Below are 20,005 nucleotides of genomic sequence, written 5' to 3' on the forward strand. Positions count from 1 at the left end.
TCCCATACCAGTTGTTAGAGAGAAAATTAACTTTTAAAAATTCACATCACTCTTAAGATTCTATCTTAAAATCCGTCTTTTGTGAAAAATCACGAAACTTCTGTTTTTATTATTCGCAAACATATATCTATGATTCAAGAAAAAGTCCCGTAAAATCACGTAAGCACGTGAGGTAGAAGTTACCTGATTTTTATGATCGTAAAACCTCGATGAGCTACTTGTCAGTAATAAAAGTAATCAATATGGCTTTAGTCATTTGACTACTTTCTCGCACAGTATATGAAGATTTCAGAAGATTTAAAAAAATGTAGATCGTTGGTACAATTCAGTAGAAAAAAAAACTTTCAAAAGAGATCTGTGTAGGAATTATTAGTGAAAATTTAGAGTAATTTTCAAATTAATCCCCGAGTTTCTGGAGATTCACAGAAAAAAGTTTTTATTATTGCAAACTTTACATAAAAGTTCCAATTATGATAGAAACTCAGAGTTGCACTCTGTCACTATAAATGATAAGCCGACCGGTGCACGGTGTGTTGAAACAGGATTATTATCGCACTTTCATGAACCTAAAATATTTTTTCGTTATAAGTTAGCCTTAGCAGCATATATTAAGATTCTGGAGGTTAAAAAATCTTTCATCGGGGAAAATTAAAATAAATTCGATTTTAGTAGTTTACTACTTTTCTCATATGATATGGAATTACGCAAATCTGATGAACCTAAACTCCGCTAGAAAATATCCCCTTTCTAATAATAAATTTAAACCATTTAGAGAAAAACAAATAAAAAAGTCTTTACAACGAGTTTAAGTTTGTTTAGCGCTCGTTTCATGTGTCAAGCCCACTACAGTCTGCCGAACGTCATAAATCATAAAAGTCTACATTCCTTCCATATGTCTGGTACATAGATATTTGTAATGGAGGAAAACAAATCTGGAACAAAATTTGAAAATGGCATGCAAGCATTGGTAAACAATGACTTCACACGTCGTTCCTGAGCCCCCATTAGCTTATTCGCACAAACTAAGACCGTTATCAGAGAGAGCAAACATCGATCTTTCGGATAACGGTGTATATTTGCGTGTGCGGGCTGCTGTTGGGCCCTACGGAGCGTTTTCGAAAAAAGACACAAGACCTCTTGGGCCCTTTTCAAATGTTGCTCCAGAAATACTTCTCATTAGTGCGACTCATACATTTGAGAAAACACCATATACCTGTGAATCGTGCCATTTGCAGCACATACTCTTTATGTGCTAATTTGCCTAAAATGGCGGGTATTAGTTGCACATACTTTGCATGAAAAACCATGTAACGATACACCTAGACGACGCTCCGACGGCCACGAAAGATGATTCGATTGCGAAATCATTAAACAAATATGGTGACTTAATCACGCGTATTTTTTAACATTCTTGTTAACTGTAAATTTAGTTGTTTTGAGCTAGTTTAGCAGAAATACTGATAGCTCTTCGAATATCATAAGAACTTTTATGTATATTGTGCTCTGATTTTGCAGGGCTCGATGTTTTACTAAAAAGTGAAAATTTATCCTATTAATACTTTTGTTCGCATGTTGGACACATAGGGCCGATTTCTTCACCCTGAATAAAGCGTTAAACCAGGTTTAACTATATGGGTAAACCTGGTTTACCGGTCAATCCGATGTTAAGAAATCAGCCCTTAGAGAATAGCTTTTAATTATTCTTTCGGCACACGCCCTTGATACAGTACTTTAAGGTAAGCATTTGTAATCGTTTTTTTATTGCGAAATCAATCAAGGTTTAATTGAAATAGTTTTAGATATGATGATGATAAACCTGGGCATGCTAGCGGAATACATGTACGTAAAAAGAATATCGGATTAAGTACGAGACACTGAAGATGACCTAACAGTTGAGGTCGAAATACGTATCTGTCAAAGAATGCAAAATCGTAGTGCAATTAAAAGGAACAGTCCTTAACTCATCTTCTCTTTTCTTAGTTTTAGATATGTTCATGTTGAATATGTTCATTGTTGTTTATGCTGAGAACAAATTTAACTAAGTTTACAGATGAAAATATAGAACAAGATTAAGAAGACATCAATGTTATGGAAATGTCAAAAAATATTAAAAACAACAAACAGTGATATGCAAAATATAGCAAGATTGACGCAATTTGAGGTTTCAATACAACTTTTTAAGAATTTTTATTAGTTATTTTATGCTTCATTTCGGAATCATTGGATAGATTTTGATTGTTAAATAGTTATAACACATAGAAGATGATTGGGAGGTATCGAGTTACGGGTGACTTTTCAATTCAAGTCTAATGGATAGTTTTCACTTTGTAAGTGAAGTGTAGTGGTTTTTCAGTTTTATGGCTAGTCGTTTTATTTACTATTCCTTTTTATTTCATTTTTGTCACGCTCTGCAAGAACAAGCGACATTTCTCCCCATACTAAATCTGTTATCAAACTCACTTTGCAAAAAAAAGAAGGAATTTTACTTGGGAAAAAAGAAACTTTATTTTATGCAGTCACAACATTGAAACCATTATAATGCATGAAGTTTTTATCAAGACCAAAGTGTCTTATAAAGTAAAACTACAGAGTCATTAACAGTCGTCGAACAGGTTGGACGCGTTTTTAATTTGCTCCGTTTAAAGTAAGCCGCGCGCGATTTAATTTAATTTGTTTTTTTTTGTGTCCGTTATTGCTGCGTAAGTGAATCATGCCGTGCGCGATAATTAATTGCACCGTAAGTGACGACAAGCACGTTTGGTACTGCAGTGGCTCGTGCGGGAAAAAATTCCATGCTGCATGCGTCGGCGCCCAGAGGAATCACGAGAAGAGCATTCTTACATATATGCTTCCTTTATGCTACGAATGCCAGAAACGTTTTGTATTAGAGGTCAATTTTGACAAGCTCTACAGTCAGCAGCAGGAGAGCATCAAACTTAACAAGCTAGTACTGGAATCTAATCACAAGCTAGCAACAAAATTTAACAATTTAAACATCGGTGATGGTTTTGAAAGCATGGAAATGCTTCTCAGTGAACTTAAAACTGCCGTCATCGATAACAACAACGCTATAAAGCAAAATGACCTGAATTCGGGTGCCAAGAATGATGAGGTTGCAATAAAAAACCACCTCACATCGCTGTTCGATATTTCGATGCAGGCTACGAAAAATAACATAATGCAATACGTAGAGGCATTGACCATTGACCTAACAAGAGAACTCCAGAATATTTGTTCTGAATTTGAAAAGGTCAGTGGTCTAATCATTGACATGGCCAATCACTGCTCAGAACACAATTCAAGTCAAACGAATCTAACTGCAACAGCAGATATCGTTGATGAATTGAAAACACTTAGCAGCGCAGTCAACTCATTGGGAAATAAGACTGCTGCCTCACAAAAGGTACAATCACCCCCCAGCCTGGAGGTAGAATTATCCACACAAACAACTAACTCCGGATGGCGTAAACTAGGTAATCGTAATGTGTGGAAGGCGGACTGGTCGGAATTCGATGCGCGCGAACTACGTCGCCTTCATCAACAAAAAGCTGCAGATAAGGCAAAATTGAGGAAGAAGCGTAGGAAGCAGCAATACGTTGAAAGTAACAATAGCAGAGCCTACCCCAACCGTAATCAAACACATAAACGCAGCAATGATAAACGAAACACCAATGCCCTACCATTGGATAAAGAACTGTTGGCCGCCGCAAAGGAGCGATTTTCGGGACCTCCACCCGCACCATATAGACCAACTATAAGATTTCAAAGAGGAGAAGTGCTGAACCCGTACCCTGCTGACGAACGGAACCCTTACCTCTCGGATGGACATACCTCTAGCAATGGAACAAATTCGATGACCCATAGAAACAGTCCAAAGACCTCTTATAGAAATGATGCAGCCACACCAGTGCATGTTAACGGTATCCGCACCACCGACGTTCATCCAGAACCACGAGTGAACAGACCCTGTTGCTGTCAGTGTTTTCACTAGATTTGACGCATTCCCTAGATGAAGGTAACAATAGTATATTTACATGTAGCAGATGTATTGTTACTAATTTACATAATGACGATAGTGAAATGAATATTGATGGTATTTTAACTGTTAATGAACGATTACCAATAATTAATAATAATAATCATGTAATTTCTGAAATTGACAAGCTATCATCGTTTACTAAGAACTCACCTGCTACTGAAATAGTTATCTATTGCCAAAACTTTAATCGTATGAGTAGCGCATCAAAGTTGAATGCAATTCATAAAAATATATTGAGTTCAAATTATTCAGTTATACTGGGCACTGAAACTAGCTGGAGTGACAGTGTCAAAAACGAGGAAGCTTTTGGTAGCGATTATAACGTGTTTAGAGACGACCGTGATCTAGTATTAAGCCAAAGACAATCTGGAGGAGGAGTACTCATTGCAATCTTAACTAAGTATAACTCGGAACATATAATTTCACCAAAATTTAAAGAGTTCGAACACGTGTGGGTCAAAACTAATATTGATGGTGAAACTCACATTTTCGCCTCAGTTTATTTCCCACCTGATCAAGCATGCAAATCAACTTATGAAAAGTTCTTTCAAACAGCCGATGAAATTGTGTCTCGGCTTCCTCCTGAATATAAAATACACATATATGGTGACTTTAATCAGCGTGATGCAGACTTTATTCCTGATGCAGAAAATGAGAGTATTTTATTGCCAGTTATTGGTGACAATGATACATTACAATTTATTTTTGAGAAAATTGCCTTTCTAGGTCTTAATCAAATAAATCACGTGAAAAACGAACAAAACAATTTCTTAGATTTTTTACTGACGAACACACACGAAGATTTCTGTGTAATTGAATCTCTTGCACCGCTATGGAAAAACGAAGTATTTCATACGGCAATTGAGTACTCTGTATTTGTACATAATAATAGCATTCCCATCGAATGTGAATATGAAAATGTATTGGATTTCAACAAAGCAAACTTTGACAATATCAAGGCTAAATTAAATAGGACAAACTGGCAATCTATTTTAAGGAGTCAACAAAGTATTGATTGCGCTGTGGGATTTTTTTACGAAATATTATCGGGTATTATTCAAGAAGAAGTTCCGCTTACGAAAAAGCGACGAAATTACAATTCCAAAAATCCAATTTGGTTCAACAAACAAATTCTGAATTTGAAAAATCGAAAGCAGAAGGCTCATAAAATATATAGAAAATACGAAAATCAAGAAAATTTGATGAAGTATTTGAACATTTGCAATCAACTTAATACAGCAATGTCTTCTGCTCTTTCTGATTATAATGTAAAAACTGAAAGTGAAATTAAGTCATGTCCAAAGAACTTTTTCAATTATGTTAAATCCAAGTTAAAGTCAGCCAGTTTTCCGGCCAAAATGACATTAGACGAAAAAGAAGGACATAATTCAGAAGACATTTGCAATCTTTTTGCATCATTCTTTCAAGAAACTTACACAAATTTTTCAGATAACGATCGTGATTTTGAATACTTTTCTTATTTTCCTTATTTTCCAAACGATGTTAGTGTTAGTCACATTAATGTTAAAGACATTTTTGCTAGATTAAATGACCTAGATATCACAAAAGGTTCTGGACCAGACGGAATTCCTCCATCTTTTTTAAAACCATTAGCAGTTGAACTTACAACTCCATTATTTTGGTTATTTAACATGTCGCTGGATTCTGGTAAATTCCCGATGGAATGGAAAAAATCTTTCCTAATACCCATTTATAAGTCTGGTAAAAAATGTGATGTTCGAAATTATCGTGGAATTGCTATTATTTCATGCATACCAAAATTATTTGAATCAATCATCAACAGAAATGTTTTCGTTCAGATTAAAAATAGAATAACTAATTCTCAACATGGCTTCTTCAAAGGCCGTTCAACAGCCACTAACCTGCTTGAGTTTGTCAATTACTCTTTGAATGCAATGGAAAACGGTAATCATGTGGAAGCTCTCTACACTGACTTCAGCAAAGCATTCGATAGACTGGACATTCCTATGTTGATTTACAAGCTTGAAAAGATGGGAATTGCAACGGGGCTCCTCAGCTGGATCAAGTCTTATCTAACTGATCGTCAACAAATAGTGCGATTCAATGAGAAAAAATCAAAACCAATTAATGTCACATCTGGAGTTCCCCAAGGTTCACACTTGGGGCCTCTTCTTTTTATTTTATACGTTAACGATATCTCCTTTATACTAAAAAAACTAAATGTTCTTATATATGCTGATGACATGAAGCTGTTCCTAGAAATTAGAAATAAAGATGACGCCGATGTATTTAAGAATGAAATTCAAATATTCCATGTATGGTGCTCTAAAAGTTTATTGGAATTAAATGTAAAAAAGTGCAATCATATAACGTACAGTAGAAAACGATGTCCATCAGATGTCTCAATAAAGCTAGGCAATCAAATTGTTGAAAAATGTTCAAAAATAAGAGATTTGGGTATAATTCTAGACACAAAATTAACGTTTGTAGAACATTATAATACAATTATCCATAGAGCATATAATATGTTATCGTTTATAAAACGTTTTGGTTATAACTTTCAGGATCCATACACTATAAAAACATTATACATTGCGTATGTGAGATCAATATTAGAGTATTGCAGCGTTGTTTGGTCTCCTTACATGAAAAAACATGAAGAACGCATAGAGTCAATTCAGAAGCAGTTTCTATTGTACGCACTACGTAAGTTAGGATGGACAGTATTTCCTCTGCCTTCATACGAAGCACGTTGTTTGCTGATCAACATTCAGACATTGAAAGAACGACGTGACTACGCTATGGTATCGTTTGTTACTGATATTGTCTCACAGCGTACTGATTCACCTGAATTATTGTCCAAATTAAATTTTTATGCTCCCAGCCGGCATCTACGTGAGAGAAATTTGTTTACAGCGGAACGTCATCATGCTGATTATGCAAAATATGGACCGTTAAATCAAATGATGTACACTTATAATCGGCATTGTGAAATGATTGACCTAAATATGACTAGAACGCAGTTGAAGAAACATTTTCAAAACATTCGGAATCGTAGAAGCTAAATAAAATAGCAGATAGATGTAGCCTTTATATGAAGAATGATTGAAAAATTGAAAAATTGAACTAATAACAATTATAACTATAAAATATGTATAAATAGATATTAAGCATGAAATGTATTGAAACCGGTCTACGTTTGATTGACGACAATAAATAAATAAACAAAGAAAAAAAACTACACAAGACTACTATTATTGAAATTTATCGTATTGCTTGCAAAACGATATGTTTCCAATATAGTTTTGGCTTATACTATAAGATGTCATTCACATTGACATATATCAAGCATGCGTTTCATTCGGTAAGGTAAATTCTTAATAAAAATTTGTGATGTTTTGAAATAGATTTCAATATCATTTGTATAATTATCCTTAACCAAATGATTGTTTGATTCAAAAAATGTAATGAAATTCAAATTGCTTATCATGACTAGATAATATCACGTAGACCCGCTGTTTCATTTTATTCCACCCGTTTCAACTTGCCCCTGTGTACCTTATTTTAAACCGAATGTTGAATTATCATTTTTAAATGCACTAACATAATATCATAATATCACCGTGAATATCATTTGGCATTTTTTAAAAGTAGTCCGTGACATTTACCTTAAATATTTGAAAAATAGTGGTTTTTCCGTGACTTTCTTGCAGAACTGGTCTAGCCGCACAAGTTTTTCATATATCATATTCTCAGGTTCAGCTTCTAAAATGAGCTGTAGGTGATTGAATTTAGATATGACGAAATGAAATTTTCAGCACTGATAATATGACAACGCCAATCTAATGTTTTTTGTGTAAACTTTTTGTTATTTGAGACTCAACAGCCCACTTAACCGTTAAGGTATCAATTTATAAGTAACAAGGAGATAAGTCTTTGAAAATTTTAAGATTGTGTATGGACGAAAGTCCTCAACAGATCAGAGGCAGAACTTTTGCAAATAAGTCACGCACACTCAGTATAGTCGACTCACACTTTTTGGCAAATATCCATGTGGATGTGGTTTGAGATGCAAAGTATGTTCAATTAATACCCGCCATTTCAGGCAAGTTAGCACATGAAGGGTATGTGCTGCAAATTGTATGAGTAACAGGTGTATGGTGCTTCCTCAAATGCATGGGTCGCACTAATGGGAAGTATTTGTTTACCTCCATTACAAATATCTATATGCCAGACAAATGGAAGGAATGTACACTTTAATGATTTATGACTTTCGGCAGACTGTAGTGGGCTGGACACATGAAACGAACGCCAAACTAATTTAAACTCGTTGTAAAGACTTTTGCATTCGTTTCTTTCTAAATGGATTCAAATTTATTATTAGAAAGGGGACATTTTCTAGCGGAGTTTAGGTTCATCAGATTTGCGTAATTCCATATCATATGAGAAAAGTAGTAAACTACTAAAATCGAATTTATTTTAATTTTCCCCGATGAAAGATTTTTCAACCTCCAGAATCTTAATATATGCTGCTAAGGCTAACTTATAACGAAAAAATATTTTAGGTTCATGAAAGTGCGATAATAATCCTGTTTCAACACACCGTGCGGTGATTGCTCAGTTGAATCACCGTCATTTTTTTTATGTCTTTATTATCGAGACTTTCAGCCCGAGGCTGAACTTATGTGACTGTGCGAACAACAGTCGGGACCAGGGATGAGAAATGTACTGAAAAAAAAAACGGTTACCGGCTGTACATTTGACATTTTTCCACACGAACATCATATGCCCAGCCAAACTCAAACTGTTCGAAAAATAAATGTCATAACATTTTTTTTCCTGCAGCCTTATTCCTCGAAACGGCTTCCAAGCGCGAGAGCGCCAGTACTCGAGCACAACGACGACAAAAATTTCTGTCTCTCCCGTTTTCGCGTTTTTCTGCGTTTCAAACCGCTTCTGGACAAACTTCTTTACATGCATCACAAATCTAGGAGTGTGCTCTAGCTATTTGTGCAAATCGATTTAAATTATTTATTAAAACAAGTGAGTTATTAGCAGTTGAAAATATTTGACATTTTTCGCAATCACCCGCCTCAGCATGACTGCTCATAAATATTTTCGTGGGGAAGCGAAAACCATCAAGCGTCTGCTTGACTGCCGTCGGCACGGCGTCTGATGGTATTGGTGCTGCCGTTGTTTTGTTTTTATTTTACTGCCAGTATCGATGAACGGAAAAGAGAAAAAAGTATTTTTCCCATCCCTGGTCGGGACAAATAATGTTTCAATTTAAAAGCAAACGAAAATTCAACTTTTCAAGTTTCACAACATGAACTTCCATTTGAAAGTATAGTCTCAGGAAACATCAGGACGAGAATCTGTGAGATAATTGAACTAAATACCATACAAGCTAAACAAATATGCGATGCAAAGATATTTAGTGCAAATACATTGATTGAATGCATATATGATCTCTACTGTCTACGATCATACTTAATCTAGAGTGCCGAGAACTCAGCATTTTCTCAAACTTTCACCGAGATCCGCACTGTCGAGTGCTCGGTAAAAAAACAACATTACCGAGATCTCAGCAACTTTGACAGATCATTACTGAGATTCGACAGCAACTGTTTAGCTGAGAATCAGCTAACAAACGTATTTTTACTGAGATATCAGTTTGTGAGTTCACTGAACAGTCGGCTGTGCGCGAAAAGCTGAACACGCGATTTTTAAGTGTGATTTTGAAGGCACTCTTTACGCAATTCCCAGAAGAATTGCAACCGAAAATCCTTGAGAAATTTAAACTTTTTGTGCCAAAAATCATAATTTTAACACTAAGTAAAGGCTTGAATTGATTGATTGATTGATTTGTGTTTATTAAAGAGACTTTCAGCCCTTGGCTGGTTCGTCTCCTAAAGGCTTGAAGATTATTTGTCATTAAATGATGGATTTGAGATTGGTTTTTAGTATGGGTATATTTCATTGTTTTGATTACATCATTATTATGTCAAATGTCCTACTCTCCAAAAAAAAACATGAAATTCAGTACAAAAGTGTTATGAACTATAAACCCAATAAGAAAGGCATCACAAAAATGTAACACAACAATATCAATGGTTCAGGAAGTCATCCAATGATCCCTACAGGAAGACCTCCAACGATTTCCACATGAAATGTTCCAAGGATTTATGTCAAAATATTTTGAAGTATTTCTTCAGGAATTCTTACAAGGATGGAAATAAAACAATCTATAACAAAAACAAAAATCTTACTTAAGCACTGCGTGATCCGCAAAATCGTTAGGTAAGAGGACGAAAATGTTGGACACCGAAGACAAATTTGCAAGCACTTTTCGAGGTAAAAAGCAGCCGTTTCTCAATTCGGCCTGCCATATTCAAAACACCGCGGAACAAAGAAAACGTGTGACTGTGTTGAAAACGCAACCACTCGCACGCTCAGCCAGCTATGATCTTGTCCCAAGGATTGCGTCATGAGTTTTTTGCAAATAATCCTTCAGAAACTCCGCCTTGTATTCCTCCTAGTAATTTTCTAAGGAATCCTCCAGGAGTTACTTCATGGATTGCTGCACGAATTGCTCCCACATTCAGCAATTCAAAATTCTTCGAAGAATTGCTCCAATTCTTACTTCAGAAATATCCGCAAGGATTTTTCCAAAATTTATTCCAAGAATTGCTTATAAATTCTTCCAAGTAATTCTCCAGGAATTCTTCCGAGGTTTCTATCATAAATGTATCCAAGGCTTCCTGCAGGAAGTACTCCAACGATTCCTTCAGAAGTTCCATCAGTCGCGCGGTTAGGCACCACCACGAGATTTCTCAACCTGTTGTACAAAATACAACAGCGCGATCATTCAATGTTTAAGATTCCTCAGAAATTTCTCAATTCATTATTTTAGGAATGTTTGATATGATCCTTTTAGAAATTCCTCCTGAAATTTCTTCAGTAGTTTGGTATACGTCCCACGATTTGTCATAAGAATTCAAAAGAAATTTCTCCTGCTTTGGAATTTATCCAGAAGTTCTACTAGAACTAGATAGTCCCATGTTGATTTATCCTAGGAACTCATGAGAAATTTCTCCAATTCATCATGATTCTCTCATGAATTCCTTTCTTTTGCTACTGTTCCTTTAGAAACATCTTCAATAATTTCTTTAAGGGTTCCTCTGGTGATTTCCTCGAGCATGCTTTAGAAATATCTTCATGTTTCTTCAAGTATTCCATCAAGGATCAAAGAATTCCTTCAATAATTTCGCCACAAATTTATCCATGGATTTCCCCGGAAAGACAGACATTCCTCCAACGCTTCGTTCAGTAATTTCTCTACAGATTTTCTGTAATTTTTTCTATTCATTCGAGAATTCCACCAAGGCAGTATTCGTTTATTACGTAACGCTAAAATAGTCATTTAGCCTTAGGATACTCTTAGAAATTTCTCCAGGTATACAAGGATTTCTCCAAGGATTCATTCCAGAATTCTTTCAAGTCTTTCAAAAAAAAAATCCTACTTGAATTTTATCATGCATTTATGCAAGGGAATCCCTCCAAGTACCGGCGCAACCAGCTTTTTCTTGTTTATTGCTCACTTTCCTAAACAAACACTACAAAGAGTGGGATGAAAGCAGAGGTTCCCCTCTTTCCATCCTTTTTTTCTCATGTTGGTTTGGGAGAGTAAGTAAGAAAGAAAGAAAAAAAAGTGGTTGCTCCGCTATCTCCGAGTAATCTTACCAGAATTCTAAGGATTCATTCAGGAAATCTTGCATACATTCCTTCAGGCATTTCTCTAAGGATTTCTACAGAAAGTTTTCATTAGGTTCCTTCAAGAGATACTTCAATGATTGTTTCTCAAGAATACCTTCAAGTATTTCTTCTGGAGTTATCTTCTGGTATCTAGTCTAGTCTAGTCTAGTCTAGTCTACACATACACAGGCATTTATTGAAAGAATCCTGGAAAATGATAGAAATGGCTAATTAATGCTTGCAGTACATCGGAAATGCATTACAAGCATTGCAGCGTTATTAGTTTTACGATAAAGCCATTGAGTGGGGACAGACATCTCGTACCAACCACTCAGCTTTTTAGAAATCAAAATACGTGAACATTGGTGGAGGTGACGTGACACGCTAAGAAGGTTAATGTCATCCCTAGGTCCTTCGCTTCCTGGGATGGAAGACATGTATTTTGTCCATGTTCTGGCCCTTACGCCTAAGTTTAAGCGTCTTTACTCGTTCTCTGAAATGAAACAAACTGGGTACGAGAGAAACGTTGTGTAACGTTAGGCATCCTTAACGTTACCAGGACGAACTGGTTTCTGCAGTTTGATCACAGTAGTATCCAGTCAATGCTGCTGCTTCTTGGTATCAACTTCTGGGTTCTTTTAAAAAATATTCCAAAGATTTCTGTAAGGGTTTCTTCAAATATTCTTTCAGGGGGAATCCCAATGATTCTCCAATTATGTAAGAAAATTTCAGTATTTCTTAGCAAATACTTCCAATCGATCTTACGGGAATTTCTCCAAGAATGCCTTCAGGAAATCCTCCAAAATTGATTCACGATTTTTCTAAGCATTCCTCGCATAAATTTTTCATTCGGTTCCTTCAAAAACTCTTTCAATGATTGATTCAGGAATTCCTCTAGGTATACCATCAGGAGTATTCTAATGCGGCTGTAGAGATTCCTTCAAATTCCCCCAATGATTACTTCAGGAAACCTGTAGGGAACTTTTTCAAGGGTTTCTCCTTGATTGTCCTTATGTATTTTTTTTCCAAATCCTCCAAAGATTGTTTAGCTAGCTCCGTTAATGCTGGCTTTAGAAATTTATTCAACGCATTTTTCAAGATATGCTCTAACGATTTCTTCATGAATTCGTCCAAGGACTTCTTTAGAATCTCCACCAAGACTTCTCTCATAAATACTTTGTCTATGACTCGTCAATCTACTTCGTCATATGGGCTCTAATTCTCGTCATGTCAGACGGAAAATAGCCAATAATTATAGATATTGCAACTTACCTTTTCCAATGGCTTATTAAATGGAAGGAAAAAGATGTAGACTCTACAGTGGTCACCAAACTGCGGCCCGCGGGCCGCATGCGGCCCTCGAGAAGGTTTAGTGCGGCCCGCGATCTGATTTTGAAATTTATTAAAAAGATTGCAAAAACTAAAAGCAAACATTTTCATCAAAGCTTTTTTAAGAAGTGAAGAATTCTTACCCAAGCAAAATATACAGATAAACAAAAAGCTATATTAAGGTGAAACATCAAGAAATCCCATTGAAGTTTTGCATGCAAACTTTAGAGGCACAAATCTGACGATCGAAGCATCGAACCGAGCCGAACTTGTTTATCCTGGCTTTGCTCACTTGCAAAAAAGGCAGCTTTTACAAATCGAGCACATTTGTTAACGAATTTTTAAGATTGGTGCTCTTGAAAACGTGAGTAGGTGTCCAAGTCGGTCATTGTGGCAGCCATTTTTGTATTCTCTGAAGTTTTTCCTTAAATCAGTATAGTTAACTTTAAAAATGATTTCATCTGTAACATTTTTATGCCCAAAAAATTGTGACTTCTCCATTTTGACTGTAAAACATTATTCTGTACAATATAAAGGATGACTTGTATGTCGAAGTTAAAACCTGAAATTCTATTAAAATTTGATGAAAATAATTTTTAAATGCCTTGCGGCCCGCAACCATCTTGTAAAGTTCATTCGTGGCCCGCGTAGACAGTAGGCCTGAGGACCACTGATGTAGACTATCAATAATCAGCTTCTATAGCACTGGAAATCGAAAAATTCAGCAAAAAAAATCTCGTTTCAACTTCACTTACGAGTTTAAATTTTTCTCCTTTTGCGTACGACAAAGATAAATTTTCACTTCGCCAGATTCACTTGTTGAACCGACCTTCAATACACACTCCACAGAACTGTGGCACTTCAAAGTTGGATTTCATTGCTGCAGAACGCAGCAAAAGCTGTTCAAATTATCAAATCGATCACATTTTCCCGTCGGACAAATGTTTGTTTACAATTGTCTTCGTCTAGGGAGGATGCACGCAAATATGTGCGTAAATTGTCTGCATACGGAACATCGTATTTCACAACCACAGATGGCAGATTATGATTTGGTGGGCAAAAATATTAATTAAAATATTTTCGTCATCATTCTCAATTTAAGAGTTTGTACCTAAAAGTACTTTGAACTCATGATTTGATTTGGATTGGGAAGAATTTGTTCGAGCTTTCGAATAAACACGGTCAAAACATAATTTTTGACCGTCCTATGTACCAAGGGTTGGGCGAGCTATAGGAATAAATGTGTGATAATTATTGGTCTCTGTTTAGATAGACGGGAATTAGATAAAACCCCTACTATTGTACAGTGTTGGTAAAATCACACTCAAAGCAGACTCATGAATCGCTCGATAAAGCCTCGCGTACGATTCTGAATCATTTTCTCACGCGCGAGATTTTCATGCAAAATCTCGCTCTCACGAGTCAAGCTTGTAAAACGAACCCATACCAATTTCAACGGCATTCAATGTTATTGTACGCTAGGTTTGCTTTTGTTCTATCATATAATCCTAAAAACTTTGATGGAAATAATAAGAACACCAAGAAATGAAGCAATGAGTGAAATTGCGAGTCAACTCATGCTTGATTTTTTTCTGTGGTGAGTTTGGCGAGTCAAGAATCGTGCGTGAAACAACTCGACCATGAGATTTGAGAATTTAAGTTTTTACCAACACTGCTATTGTATGTATACTACTTTCACAACAAAATGTGCCACCAACTTCCAATGGGCATCTCAGAATTATCGGACTCGGCGACGGTTTCACTTGCCTTCTATAAGGTGCAAACTCGACAATAACATTCCTTCCCTTCCTCGATGACCGTAAGGACGTGGTCGGAGTCGTTATTGACATAATATTGCTTGGAATCTCGAAGGTGCACATTGACAACGGTAAGCTGCTCCCAAGCTCCGTTTGTTGATTCCTTCATGGAACTTCCTTGTACATCTTCGATTGTTCTGGTCAATCACGGAATATCAACTACGAATTGTGCGATCGTCTATGCTCATGCTCATAAGCTATCGTGTGTACTTCTCAGTGTACTTCCCAATTATTTCTCCATGACGAGTTTAGTGGTCTAGTGGTTTCCACTTCTGATTCATATGTAGAAGGATTTGGGTTCAATCTCTGGCTCGCCCCTTCCTACTTTGTATTCTTCTATCCAAGTACTTTCTCTATACTCTCCTCCCTACATAAATATCTCATGCATCAACGTATGGTCATAGTCATCGCTAGAACCAGAAACGAATTAAAAAATCCGTTTCTCTTCCTTCCAACTTTCACAGCACAGTGTAAATCTATCATATAACGCCTGGAGTTATGCAAACAAGCGAACTGTGCCGCTTCACAGTAATCTTCACTCAATCTATCATTTTACGCCTGGTATCCAAGCACCAATGCGTGAACCTCTATGCAAAAACAATAAACATTTCCCAACAACACACCAACATCCGCATGAACCGTGCAGATGCAGTGAATTCCTCGGTCTGTTGGCAATCACCACTTCCCTGCAGAAATTTCCATCCCTAGTGAAAAAGTAGTGATCTAACCTTCGGATCTCCGAATTTTTAACACTTCGAAGTAGAAAATGACCAGCACTTCAGATGTTAACGCCAGGCAGTCATTTCGTCAGTTCCTTTTGCAATTCTGCTGATCTAGCAATTACAGGCAGTCAATCAAGCCCAAGCTCATTCAAAAGGCCGCCGGCTTCAGAGGCACGTCATTGACATTGATTTAGGCCACTCTCACATGTTATGCTGGATTGTATATAAATATTACTTGACGTACAATAACAATCACCCAAAGGCCACAAGGGAGAACCACAAAAAAAACGACAGTAGCGATCAACCATTCAAAAAACGCAAACAAGCAATAGAAGCCACTGCCTGTGCTCAAAGTTTTTTCTCGAACTCGCACAGCACAGCTGATGGCATAACACCTTGAAGATCCTACCGTCCGTCATCATCGCTGACGACTGTGTGTACCGAGTTGAGTTCCCACCGGCCTCAGTAGTGTGGTTCACCTGTGCGCCTGGTGTGTGGTTGTGGTTAGCTACCTACTTTTTTGTTTTGCTGCTCGTGCGGAATCGGAATTCCTATGTAAATTAGAGGTGCGTTTTCGACGACTACGACGATGCGGATCCGATGGACTGACTGTGTGCAGAAATTTGGAAATCCTATTAATATTTGTCCGCTTGCTTGCACAATCGATGAACTGAACAGTAAACTTTTAGCTCTTTTATGAAGAATTTGATTTAGTTTAAAACCCATGTGAACTTCCCAAAAATAAGAATTGGTACGTAGCACATTTGTCGGATAGTGTTTCTTGTTTCTGACGCATTTATATTATTTTTTAGAGTCTCAGTCTAACTACAAATTGCGCTGTGGCGATGGAGAAATAATGGGAGATGCAAATATCAAATCAACAATTTTGAAAGGCCCGATAAACTACAGACGAATTCCTCCAAATAACAGCAACGTTCTCTCCGAATATTCTTATACATTTATGCAGGCTCAGGTACATTTTTTCATAACTTGAGCTTTTTTTCAGGTGTGAAAGGTTCCAGTTAAACTATTGTGTCAAGTATCATTCAATTTGCATGAGAATTATTTAATTGTTTGTAAACAGGATCAAATTTGAATTTCTGAATTGCAAGTCCGATTCCAAATATTGTTGGTAATTGATTCAAAGTTACCAAAGCACTAAGATTTGGGGCTCTTCACTGACTTCAATACAAGATTTATGCAATCCTCCCACAGCGGAGAGCTGGCCATGTCCTTGCAACAGCTGCAGCTGAGGGATGGGAAAGGAAGATTGATTGGTTAGACACCTAAGGGGCGATTTCTTCACCCTGGCTTAAGCGTTAAGCTAGGTTTACCTGTATGGGTAAAACTGGCTTACCGGTTAAGCCGAGGTGAAATAATCGGCCCTAAGAAAGGTATGCAGAGACCTCTGCATTCTTATTATCGGAATACATTATTTATCCCGATATGATATACCTAGATGATATTGATCGCCTGAAAACAAAATATTTTGATGTAACGTTAAATGGAAAATACTTACCATTGGGAAGACTACTTTCATTCTATACTACATGCACTATCAGAAATTGTTTTATTTCGAAAATCTTTAATACGAAAGATCATGAAAATGTTTCACATAAACTAAAAAACGAGTTCAAACTGATAGATTAAAAATAAAATAAAATTCATACCAACAAAACGAAACAAATGTTTCATACAAAAAAAAAAAAATAAATCAAAATCAATCAACGTAGGTTCGAAGTTGTGACACGACATCGGAAAAGTGCTTGGAGTAGCAGATCTAGTGAGTGTTCCCAAATGATGATTGGATCAGCTAAAAAAAAACAATGTTTTATATTTGAATATATTACGAATATAAATGCTATCATACCTGTGAAAGTTTATCTCCTGCTTGGGTACCACTGCTCGGTTGGGATTCTCCAAATCCGGAATCAACCAATTCAGATATGATAATCGGCTGGTCGAACTTGTAATATTCTGGAGCTTGGTTTATCTGGTCTGCATTAATCTGTTGCAAATAAATTGGAACAGATATGTTCTGGTAGTACGGGACTATTGGCGTCGAAACCCGGATTTCCGGATCAGCGTCATTCATTTGGCTCGTCGACGGATCATTTGATGCCAGAGTATTCCCTTCTTCTTCGGCCACCGTGTCGACTTGCTCATTCGTCAATTCACCAGGACCAATGAAGAGCATTTCGTCATACGGATTTTGAAATGCAACTTCTCTGGGCGAGTCTGCTGTCGGCGACTGAGGGTTTGGCGGAGGAGTAACAGGTGGTTCGCGGTGATAATCATCCCTTCTTGTGAACGATGGAGATTCCATTGATGATGTACGGTCGGCCGGTTCATTACTGGCAGTCATACGCTGATTTTGCCGACTCGATTCATACTCGATTCGTTCGAGAGCAACCATTCTCTGCAGTTTGTCCTGCAGCACCAATGCTCGTAGCTTCGGCATGTCCCTTAGTTGCGCAGCGAGATTTAGTCCGAAGTATTGGAACTCATCCTGAATAGGTGGCGACACAGATGCACGGATGTTGTCCAATTTATTTAGCGCTGACGTTATGTGCGGAGGAACATTTTCGTCGGAGGTCGCTTTCGGTTTCACAGAGGACAATGCAGAACGGCGCTTCCGTTTCTTCGGAGTTGCGAGACTGCGAGTGAAACTCGACGACGCTACCGGAGACTTACGTTTCTGTCCGGCAGTTTGAACCGGACTATGCTCTTCCGATCCGTATTCTTTATTATATTCCTCCTCGTACCGCTTCAGTAGGTCAGCAGGGTCATCTCCCGATTCCGAAGATGATATTGATTGATAAAGCTGATAGTCTCGGACTTCGGGCTCAATCAATAGATCTTCGACAGACTTCTTCGATTGTTTGCAGGTGGATTTCTCGGGCTATGAATAGAAGGGGCATTATTGTATACCGGAAGTTTCAAGACAAGAAGAACAGAAGTTTTCCGGAACAGTAAATAGAATATATGTACTTACAATGTTGCTGTACGATTCTCTGGCTTCGCATACCGAAAGAAACTCGTGCGCTGTCTTGTACCACGAAAGCCGGGTGTGATAAACGTCTGCTGTTCCTGCGCCGGACTTTTTCGAACTGCTCATTTTGTTTTTTTCGATGTTGTAGGTATCACGGACCACTTTAATCCTCCTTTTGACCTCATCCACGGATTCAAGATCCATTGCTGCACGGATTGTTTCCAGGGCCGCCAGCCTTTTCTGCTTATTTTTATACAGCTCGTGGCTGTAGTTCCACAGCAGCTCATGTTCCCTGTAGAGCCCCAGCAAGTGGACAATTTCGTCACTTGACATTCGCTTCTTTCGAATAGCCATTTCAAATTTCACCGATTTAAAAAACTCACAAATTTCCACGACGACGGCGGCGACAGCAGCGAGCGCGAGGACGAGCGAAGCAAACTGAATGAAACAAAGTTGTTTGTGTGTGTGCGGCACAATCGCAGAGATGCCAGTGTGTGTGACAGTTATGATTATTGTCTGCTAGTTCTAGCGCGAAAATCAGAACCTTCTAAAATAATCATGATAATTTTATTGTCTGCTAAAAAGTGTTTACACTGTGCTAATTAAACGCTACTAGCGCCAGTTCATGCATTGTCATGTAGTTTTAGCAAAGGTGTAAACGGGCCATCAGCTGGTGCTGCTGGTGCAGCGACACCAGCAAAGCTGATGTCCGGTAATCGTTGATGACGAATTTGATAAGATTGCTATTATTGTTGTTGAACTCGATGAAGTTTTGCAATATGTCTTTTGACTGCTTTTCAGCTTTGGAGTTCTACGAAAACTTCTTGGCCAAAGTTGCCATTTTTGCATTCGTATATCGTGTGGATGAGTTGTATGGACCTCATTACATCAATGTGAAAAAGAAGGGAAGAACAATGGCATCTCTTCAGAATTTACCAAAATTGGTCAAATTTACAGGTTTCACGTGCTGACCTGCACGTCGTTTGTCCAGGTCGACATTGATCCGGAATACCTTCATTTTGAACAAACGAGAATGAGAAAGGCTCCCAAAGCCTTCGAGCGAACAAAGTGACTGCATATTTTCTTTACTTCGGTGACTGGCTGTGGTCCACCCGCCGAAGCGCATGGCCCTGATGTGGATGGACCCAAAAAGCAGAGCAGCTGCTCTGTTCTGATGAAGGTTCACATTCCTGCTGTTGCTGCTGCTGCTGCTCGTGTACAGAATTATCCACCAAAGTTGTGTTCGCGCGCGCGAGTTTGTTGCTTGTTGCTTGTGCCGCCGAGCGAAACCCAACAAAGAGCCCGGACGAAATAATTGCATAAAATTACGCGGCGAACGATGTCACGGAGAACAATTTTCTCGTTTCTG

The 20,005-nt window shown here is 37.6% G+C and overlaps 2 protein-coding genes across 11 annotated transcripts in view; one reads left to right on the forward strand and one right to left on the reverse strand.

Moving 5' to 3' along the window:
• The window catches only part of LOC109405894 (transcription factor SPT20 homolog), a 98,699-nt gene that overhangs the window by 19,377 nt on the left and 59,317 nt on the right, over positions 1–20,005 (forward strand). The window lies entirely within an intron of this gene.
• On the reverse strand, positions 17,425–18,990 carry LOC115258483 (uncharacterized). Its single transcript, XM_062847836.1, has 3 exons — positions 18,576–18,990; positions 17,515–18,533; positions 17,425–17,457 (listed from the first exon to the last, which is right to left on the reverse strand). Exons 1-3 carry the CDS (start codon positions 18,988–18,990, stop codon positions 17,425–17,427), a joined length of 1,467 nt encoding a protein of 488 aa, XP_062703820.1.

The sequence above is a fragment of the Aedes albopictus genome, chromosome 2 (assembly GCF_035046485.1).
Source record: "Aedes albopictus strain Foshan chromosome 2, AalbF5, whole genome shotgun sequence".
NCBI classification, from domain to species: domain Eukaryota; kingdom Metazoa; phylum Arthropoda; class Insecta; order Diptera; family Culicidae; genus Aedes; species Aedes albopictus.